The sequence below is a fragment of the Schistocerca serialis genome, chromosome 7 (genome assembly GCF_023864345.2).
Source record: "Schistocerca serialis cubense isolate TAMUIC-IGC-003099 chromosome 7, iqSchSeri2.2, whole genome shotgun sequence".
In the NCBI taxonomy this organism is placed as follows: Eukaryota; Metazoa; Arthropoda; class Insecta; order Orthoptera; family Acrididae; genus Schistocerca; species Schistocerca serialis.
In genome coordinates this window covers 274654368-274663779 of record NC_064644.1, presented here as the reverse complement: position 1 = coordinate 274663779, position 9412 = coordinate 274654368, and the positions used below count along the sequence as shown (strand labels likewise).

General features: G+C 44.6%; 1 protein-coding gene across 3 annotated transcripts in view; it reads right to left on the bottom strand.

Annotated features, from left to right (window-relative positions):
* Nucleotides 1-1007: 1007 nt before the first annotated feature.
* The window catches only part of LOC126412649 (ras association domain-containing protein 10-like), a 1122590-nt gene continuing 1114185 nt past the window's right edge, over nt 1008-9412 (bottom strand). For all 3 annotated transcript variants that reach the window (XM_050082344.1, XM_050082343.1, XM_050082345.1), the window contains one exon: nt 1008-2587. In XM_050082344.1, the coding sequence (XP_049938301.1) occupies nt 2094-2587 (494 nt within the window). In that variant the 3' untranslated portion in view covers nt 1008-2093. The remainder of the gene's footprint in view (nt 2588-9412) is intronic.

The window sequence follows — 9412 nt, the reverse complement described above, 5'->3', positions numbered from 1 at the left end:
GAAGAACATTAGTGATTAGTACTTCACTAAATTATTCTTTTGTACTAAACGTTCTGTAAATGGAATATAATGTGCCATCAAGGCTATTACAAAATAAATTTAGAACATTTTGAACATTACCATGAACACTTACTGATCCTGTTAATTTTCAAGTTAAGGTATTCTTGTAAGTACAAAGTACATACCACATCACTGTAAAGGTACCTGTATTTCTATGTCAAAATATCTGCATATTTGTAAAATGTTTTCCTTTTCAGGTATATTTACAAGCATTTGATTATTATTATGTAACTTACTGTGCACAAGACATCAAGCAAATTGTATTTTCTGTGTAATGTATGATTAGCATGAACAGTTGCACAAATGACATTTTTGCTATCAGTTTTAATGAAAGAAATATGAACAAATCAGTGGGTGATATGTTAATTTTTTTAAAAAAGTGCCATTTGTGTGTTAAAATGTCAACATGCACAACAGGAATTAGTTTCATCAGCAGAAATACTGATATGTTGGTGCAGTTGCATAGTGTGGTCCATAGTTGTATTATCTATTGTTGAAGGAACATGTCATATTAGAATGGAGATTAACTTAACATGTATGTGTGGATCAATGCATATTTTGTGAATTATGTTTTTAATTTTTTATGAGCTGTGGTTGGAAAAGTCATGTAGTAATTGAGTTTCATATTATTGATAAATACTTGAAATGCATACCTAGAGATAAACATGAAAGAATTTGTCGTAAAACTGAATGCTGTCCTGTGTATATAAAGTTGTTTCATGTGCATGATTCACTTATGACACTGCAATAAAAATTATTTGCATGATTCACAGTTATAAGATCCATTAATATCTCTAATGGAGAAGGTATGTGGACAGTTAGAAAAATCTGAGTAAATATGAGCACGATTTCAAAATGCTGTTAATGGAACAGAAACCATTCCCTTGGGAAAAAGTGTGAAATATTAAAAGCAAAGGATGGAAGTGAATTTAAAAACCGACAGTAATTGAGCAGTTGTACATTACATTTTTTTTTATCATAGACTGTGATTTGCAGTCAGCAGCTGTTTCTCTGATGCATTGGAAAACTACATATTCTTAAGATGGCGAATATATGGACAAAAGTGATTGCGAGTTTGTTCAAAAATAACACCTTGGGCGATGATTCCTCTAATGTTTTAATGTGTCTTTCATGTGAACCATGTTAAAACATGTATAAATACCTGCTGAGCTGGGTCACTGAAAGGTATTCGTTCTGAAGACTTAACTTAAAGAAACTGAACATAACAATTTACTGGATGGGTATCCACGAGCAAAGTTTTCCATTCTAAATAAAAACCGCTGCAGATGTTGTAAATCTTTTATTAAAGGCATAACCAGATTCATAATTTAAAATTACATCGTCAGGCGCAAGTATTATTTGGTGAGGATTGGACTGCAGATGTGACCTGACCACATAATTTCACCTGATGATGTAATTTAAAATTACGTAAACAGGATTTACAACAGTTGCAGCAGTTTTTATTCAACATGTTAAGGGAACATATTGTAAACGCAAGAATGGTAACTGTTTTTTTTTGGGGCAGCCATCAATAACCAGTTAGGATAACTGTTTGGTTTTTTTAAAGAAAGCGTATCTAAAATAAAAGTAATGTATAAAATGACATGAGGTGTTAGCTGTGAGCTATTCCTGCCAGGTTGGTGAGCACACTGACCTACACACATAGGAATAGTGGGAGGCATTAGATGAGGAGGATAGAGAGCAAATGACCATAAAAGACGATTTGGGGGGGGGGGGGGCATGTGCTATTCTGAATAGTGAAGGAATAAATCTATCACGTCCTTGACATGGGGAAAACAATAAACATTTTGAATAATTAATAGAACCAGAAGCAGGCATAGACCAATGATTTCAGTAGTAAGATCAGTGATACAGTATGTCAGTAAAACATGATATCGTGTCCACTCAGGCTGACACACAGTTTCCAGGTACTATCATTTATTGCCGGTGACTGCGGTAGTCTGGTAATGAAAGCGTGGTTGCAGCGGCAGGCGCGTGGCTGGTAACTGGGACGTGGGTTGTCTGCCTTCAGGTCAGACGAGCGTGTCGAGCGGGTGCGGCTGCAGCTGCAGCTGTGGTGGTGGCGGGCACGGCGGGCACGGGCAGAGGGCGTCGGCCTCCTCGCTGCCGCTGTGCAGCGAGCTGAGCCCCGTGTCCGAGTTGGAGTCGAGGCTGGAGTCCAGCAGGTGCAGCTGGCTCTCCAGCTGGTGCAGGCGGTGGCGGCGCTCCGCCAGCTGCGCGTCGGCGCTGGCCAGCGCGCTCTCGTTGCTCTGCAGCTCGGCGCGGCCGCGCTCCAGCTGGCGCGACGCCGCTTCCAGCCGCTCCAGCAGCACGCGCCGCACCTCCAGCTCGTCGCCGCCGGCTGGAGGCTCCTCGTGGCGGGGCTGCGGCTGCTGGGACTGCAGCGAGCGCACCTGCAGCGTCAACCGCACCAGCGCCGACTCCTCCCGCTCCAGGCGCCTGTTCAGCTGCACCAGCCGCTCCATCAGCTCCACACGCTCCGAGAGGTCGTCCGGAACCGCCGAGTCTGTAATAAAAGGATCGTCTTGTTATCGTCGCAGAATTACTTCTTCACCTCATTTATGCAGTCAGAACAACTCGATACGCTTTCTGCAAGCATCAGTCTTGGAAACATCTCTAGCTCTGTAAATAAAACTGCAACCAGTCACTTTTTTGAATAACTATGTGAGCCGTAGTAAAATTTGCTGCTTTGAAGAGCGCGCCGCAGCGCGTATTGTAAAGCGGCGCACTCCATTTCTGGTGGTAGCGCCGCTGTGGTAATTGCAGCTTTGGTGTCTCACTCTGGTGGAAAAGGGGAAAGGTTGCCTGTTCACGTGTATTTAAGGGGCTCTATGAGCTCGGCAGTTGGCGTTCCCTCCCTGCAAACAAATGCCTCTTCATGCATACCCTCTCTCAGCATCAGGTTGACTCCTTCATCCTTAATGAAACCTTCCTCCAACCCCACCATGTTGTCCGCACCTCCCCCTATCTCCTTCACTGCACTGACAATCCCCTTCCCCTAGCCCGAGGTGGGGTCGCTTTAGGCCACCTCAAGCATCTCCCTGTCCGGCGACAACTCCTCCTCAATGACCTGACCGAACACCTTCTCCTCAGCCTATTTTTTCCCTCCCTCACCATCACCCTCTCCTCAAGGCTCCCTCTCCTCCCCCTCCCTCCTCCTGAGCAGCTTCCCCTTCCTACTCCCCCTCCCTCTCCTGTGCCCCGTTTGAGTGTCTCTGCACTTCCTCCTGCCTTGTCTTCCCTCTTCATCTCCCGCCCCACGTGTCTCCTGCGTCTTAGTGTAGCCGCCTACTCTCTTCATCCTGCCGTTTCCCCTTGCTCTCCCAGCCTTTTTCATCCTCTCTGACCTTTCCCTCGGTTTTCCCACCTGGCAGTTTTATTCTTCGTCGTGTGTGCTCCAAGTGGGTTTTAAGTGTGTCGTTCTGGAATGTTTTTAATACTGTGGCCGACTTTTAACCTATGCATGTGCATTCAGTGTCTTCTCTGTGTTTTAAGAATCGCCAAATGTGTTTTTTAACTTTCTGGTGACTTTTTAAACTGTTCCCCATGAAGGTCTCCATGTCAGTGTATTTTTACCTGTATTTTCTCCCCTTACTCTGTTTTATGTTCCCCCTTTTTTATCGCCTTATGTATGTAACATTTTAGTCTTGCTTTAGTTGTCATGTCACTCGGCTGAAGAGCGGCAGATTGTGCCGCTGGTAGCCCTCCCCTGCCCATATGTGGCAGGGAATGAAATCACAATAAAGAAAAAAAAACTCGGCAGTTGGTGAGTCTGAGTCGCCGAGTCTGGTTAGTCGGTCAGCCAAGTTACTCTTCGTCTGTCTCTCGTCCGCATTGGTGAGGCGGTTAGTGTCTGTCTGTCGTCCGGAGTACTAGTATGTGTTACGCCGCCAGTCTGCTCGAGTTGGCCCAGGCAACGGGCATTGACGGTTAGATCGATCGGTTGGTCGGTCGCGCACTGGCACACAAGATGACTTCTCCGCTTGCAGCGTCGGCGCATGCGAGGTCGCCACATGAGTCAAGTGGCCGCGCCGTATAGCGAGGCGTAGTGGCTTCGCGGCCGACACGAGAGAAACAGGAGTCAACCCACGACATCGGTCTGGCCGGGGAGAGCTGCGACGCAGTGAGACGGAAGATCGGCGCGCCTTCCGGTGCCCGTTGAAGCGGTTGGCAGCGGACGGTTCGGGAGAGCGTTTTGGGGGTGCTGCGCCAGGTCTTCGCCAGAAATCGCAGTTATTACAAGCTGAGTGATTAGTGATATGTTGTTTCAGTTACTTGTTAAATTCTACTTGTCTTGTTGGTCAGTCTCTGGTCCCCAGCTTGCTCGTTTGTCTCTCGTCCGCATTTGTTAGGCAGTTAGTGTCGGTCTGTCTGTCTGTCGGTATGCCATACGTTAACAGCTGCCTGTGTCATGTTTGTCGGATTCGGTGTTAACGAATTTATAGAATTAAAGTAAGGGCCGAATTCCTGACACATGTTTTTATCTTGCCTATCATCTTGCGAGGCGGTAAGTGTGTGAAGTAGAGCCAGCTGGAATGGCCAAGCGGTTCTAGGCGCTACAGTTTGGAACCGCGCGACCGCTATGGTCGCAGGTTCGAATCCTGCCTCGAGCATGGATGTGTGTGATGTCCTTAGGTTAGTTAGGTTTAAGTAGTTCTAAGTTCTAGGGGACTGATGACCTTACGCCATTTTGGAACCAGCGCCTGTATATCCGCACGATAAAATTCTGGACCAACCTGTTGGAGCCCCTGATTGGCAGCGTGCACAAGGGAGTCATCATCTTCAAACCTTGTTACACGAAGAGAGTCTTTCAGTTTTCGAAAGAGATGACAGTCACATGGAGCCAGGTCAGGACTGTAAGGTGGGCGTTACAGGGTTGTCCGTCCGAGTTTTGTGATCGCTTCCATTGTTTTTTGACTGACATGTGGCCGTGCATTGTCGTGTAACACCAAAACATTCTGCTTTTGCCGATGTGGTCGAACACGACTCAGTCGAGCTTGAAGTTTCTTCAGTGTCGCCACATATGCATCAGAATTTATGGTGGTTCCACTTGGCATGTTGTCCACAAGAAAGAGTCCTTCGGAATCGGAAAACACCGTAGCCATAAATTTCCAGCAGAAAGTGTGGTTTTGAATTTCTTTTCTTGGGTGAATTTGCATGATGCTACTCCATTGATTGCCTCTTCGTCTCTGGCGATAAATGATTCTCGTACTGTTCCAAAAGTTCGCAGAATACCGTTTTTCTTGTTTCTCTGTGAGCCACTGTCAACATCCTTGGAATCCACCTTGCACAAACCTTTTTTAACGCTAACACTTTCAGTATTCGACAAACACTTCCTTCCCCTATCCCATCGTAGTGTGACAATTCGTTCACTGTGATGCGTCTGTCGGCAGTCACCAATTCGTTAACTCCCTGCTCATTGTCTGGAGTGTGTGTAATACGAGGCTTGCCGCTGCGAGGACAATCCTCAATGAAGCCGTGCCCGCTTTCATCACGTAACCTGCTTGTCCACCGACTAACTGTACTGCGATCGACAGCAGCATCTCCATACACCTTTTTCAACCTCTTGTGGATGTTTCCCACTGTCTCGTTTTCACTTCACAGGAATTCTATGACAGCACGTTGCTTCTGACGAACGTCAAGTGTTGCAGCCATCTTGAAGACATGCTGTGACGGCCCCACTCACGGGAACAGGTTGAACTAGGTTTGAAAACAAGCGGGAAGGATGTATCTACACACTGTAAGACTTTCACACATGCAGAATGAAAAGTGTATTTTTACAAAAATAGTGTGCATTTCATTTGGAATGACCCTCGTATTTACTATGATAATTTGTTCGCTAATCATTTTTGCTCTTGTCCAGCTTTCCTACGACAACAGTTGCCGACCATTCTGCAGCCGACCTCTCCGTACCATTGTGTATGAAGTCATATTGAATAGTAACAGCGATCAACTGACAGAAAAGTAAGCATATTTTGTGTAAACAAGGATCGTGAATAACTACCTTGCGACAAATACGTTCAGTTTCGATAAATTGAAATTATGTGCCCAGAAATTAGTGATATTTGCCTAAATCCTGTTTCGTAAACTGAAGGAACTGTGTTCTGTTTGTGTTGCGGCCATAATACTTGTTCAACACTAGCCCTAAATCAAAAATTCTTCAACTGTTTCTGCTAGACCCTAGTCAAAGGGACGTCGTTGATATTGACCTGGAATACAGTGAGTGTTAGTACCTCTGGAAAGATCCCTAGGTGCTTAATGTAAAGTATGAATGTAACCAACTACACTACTCGCCATTAAAATTGCTACACCACGGAGACGACGTGCTACAGACGCAAAATTTAACCGACAGGAAGAAGATGCTGTGCCAGTTGACCAGCGTTGCCTGGTGAAACGTTGTTGTGATGCCTCTTGTAAGGAGGAGAAATGCGTACCATCACGTTTCCGACTTTGATAAAGGTCCGATTGTAGCCTATCGCAATTGCGGTTTATCGTATCGCGACATTGCTGCTCGCGTTGGTCGAGATCCAATGACTGTTAGCAGAATACAGAATCTTTGGGTTCAGGAGGGTAATACGGAACGCCGTGCTGAATCCCAAGGGCCTCGTATCACTAGCAGTCGACATGACAGGCATCTTATCCGCATGACTGTAACGGACCGTGCAGCTACGTCTCGGTCCCTGAGTCAACAAATGGGGGCGTTTGCAAGACAACAACCATCTGCACGAACAGTTCGATGACGTTTGCAGCAGCATGGACTACCAGATCGGAGACCATGGCTGCGGTTACCCTTGATGCTGCATCACAGACAGGAACGCCTGCGATGGTGTACTCAACGACGAATCTGGTACACGAATGGCAAAACATCATTTTCTAGGATGAATTCAGGTTCTGTTTACAGCATCATGATGGCCACATCCGCATTTGGCGACATCGCGGTGAACGCACATTGGAAGCGTGTATTTGTCATCGCCACACTGGCGTATCACCCGGTGGGATGGTTGTTGTTGTTGTGGTCTTCAGTCCTGAGACTGGTTTGATGCAGCTCTCCATGCTACTCTATCCTGTGCAAGCTTTTTCATCTCCCAGTACCTACTGCAACCTACATCCTTCTGAATCTGCTTAGTGTATTCTTCTCTTGGTCTCCCTCTACGATTTTTACCCTCCACGCTGCCCTCCAATACTAAATTGGTGATCCCTTGATGCCTCAGAACATGTCCTACCAACCGATCCCTTCTTCTGGTCAAGTTGTGCCACAAACTTCTCTTCTCCCCAATCCTATTCAATACTTACTCATTAGTTATGTGATCTACCCATCTAATCTTCAGCATTCTTCTGTAGCACCACATTTCGAAAGCTTCTATTCTCTTCTTGTCCAAACTATTTATCGTCCATGTTTCACTTCCATACATGGTTACACTCCATACGAATACTTTCAGAAATGACTTCCTGACACTTAAATCAATACTGGATGTTAACAAATTTCTCTTCTTCAGAAACGCTTTCCTTGCCATTGCCAGCCTACATTTTATATCCTCTCTACTTCGACCATCATCAGTTATTTTGCTCCCCAAATAGCAAAACTCCTTTACTACTTTAAGTGTCTCATTTCCTAATCTAATTCCCTCCGCATCACCCGACTTAATTAGACTACATTCCATTATCCTTGTTTTGCTTTTGTTGATGTTCATCTTATATTCTCCTTTCAAGACACTGTCCATTCCATTCAACTGCTCTTCCAAGTCTTTTGCTGTCTCTGACAGAATTACAATGTCATCGGCGAACCTCAAAGTTTTTATTTCTTCTCCATGAATTTTAATACCTACTCCGAATTTTTCTTTTGTTTCCTTTACTGCTTGCTCAATATACAGATTGAACAACATCGGGGAGAGGCTACAACCCTGTCTTACTCCCTTCCCAACCACTGCTTCCCTTTCATGTCCCTCGACTCTTATAACTGCCATCTGGTTTCTGTACAAATTGTAAATAGCCTTTCGCTCCCTGTATTTTACCCCTGCCACCTTTAGAATTTGAAAGAGAGTATTCCAGTCAACATTGTCAAAAGCTTTCTCTAAGTCTACAAATGCTAGAAATGTAGGTTTGCCTTTCCTTAATCTTTCTTCTAAGATAAGTCGTAAGGTCAGTATTGCCTCACGTGTTCCAGTGTTTCTACGGAATCCAAACTGATCTTCCCCGAGGTTGGCTTCTACTAGTTTTTCCATTCGTCTGTAAAGAATTCGTGTTAGTATTTTGCAGCTGTGACTTATTAAGCTGATAGTTCGGTAATTTTCACATCTGTCAACACCTGCTTTCTTTGGGATTGGAATTATTATATTCTTCTTGAAGTCTGAGGGCATTTCGCCTGTTTCATACATCTTGCTCACCAGATGGTAGAGTTTTGTCAGGACTGGCTCTCCCACGGCCGTCAGTAGTTCCAATGGAATATTGTCTACTCCGGGGGCCTTGTTTCGACTCAGGTCTTTCAGTGCTCTGTCAAACTCTTCACGCAGTATCATATCTCCCATTTCATCTTCATCTACATCCTCTTCCATTTCCATAATATTGTCCTCAAGTACATCGCCCTTGTATAGACCCTCTATATACTCCTTCCACTTTTCTGCTTTCCCTTCTTTGCTTAGAACTGGGTTTCCATCTGAGCTCTTGATATTCATACAAGTCGTTCTCTTATCTTCAAAGGTCTCTCTAATTTTCCTGTAGGCGGTATCTATCTTACCCCTAGTGAGATAGGCCTCTACATCCTTACATTTGTCCTCTAGCCATCCCTGCTTAGCCATTTTGCACTTCCTGTCGATCTCATTTTTGAGACGTTTGTATTCCTTTTTGCCTGTTTCACTTACTGCATTTTTATATTTTCTCCTTTCATCAATTAAATTCAATATTTCTTCTGTTACCCAAGGATTTCTACTAGCCCTCGTCTTTTTACCTACTTGATCCTCTGCTGCCTTCACTACTTCTTCCCTCAAAGCTACCCATTCTTCTTCTACTGTATGTATTTCCCCCATTCCTGTCAATTGCTCCCTTATGCTCTCCCTGAATCTCTCTACAACCTCTGGTTCTTTTAGTTTATCCAGGTCCCATCTCCTTAAATTCCCACCTTTTTGCAGTTTCTTCAGTTTTAATCTACAGGTCATAACCAATAGATTGTGGCCAGAGTCCACATCTGCCCCTGGAAATGTCTTACAATTTAAAACCTGGTTCCTAAATCTCTGTCTTACCATTATATAATCTATCTGATACCTTTTAGTATCTCCAGGGTTCTTCCATGTATACAACCTTCTTTCATGATTCTTAAACCAAGTGTTAGTTATGA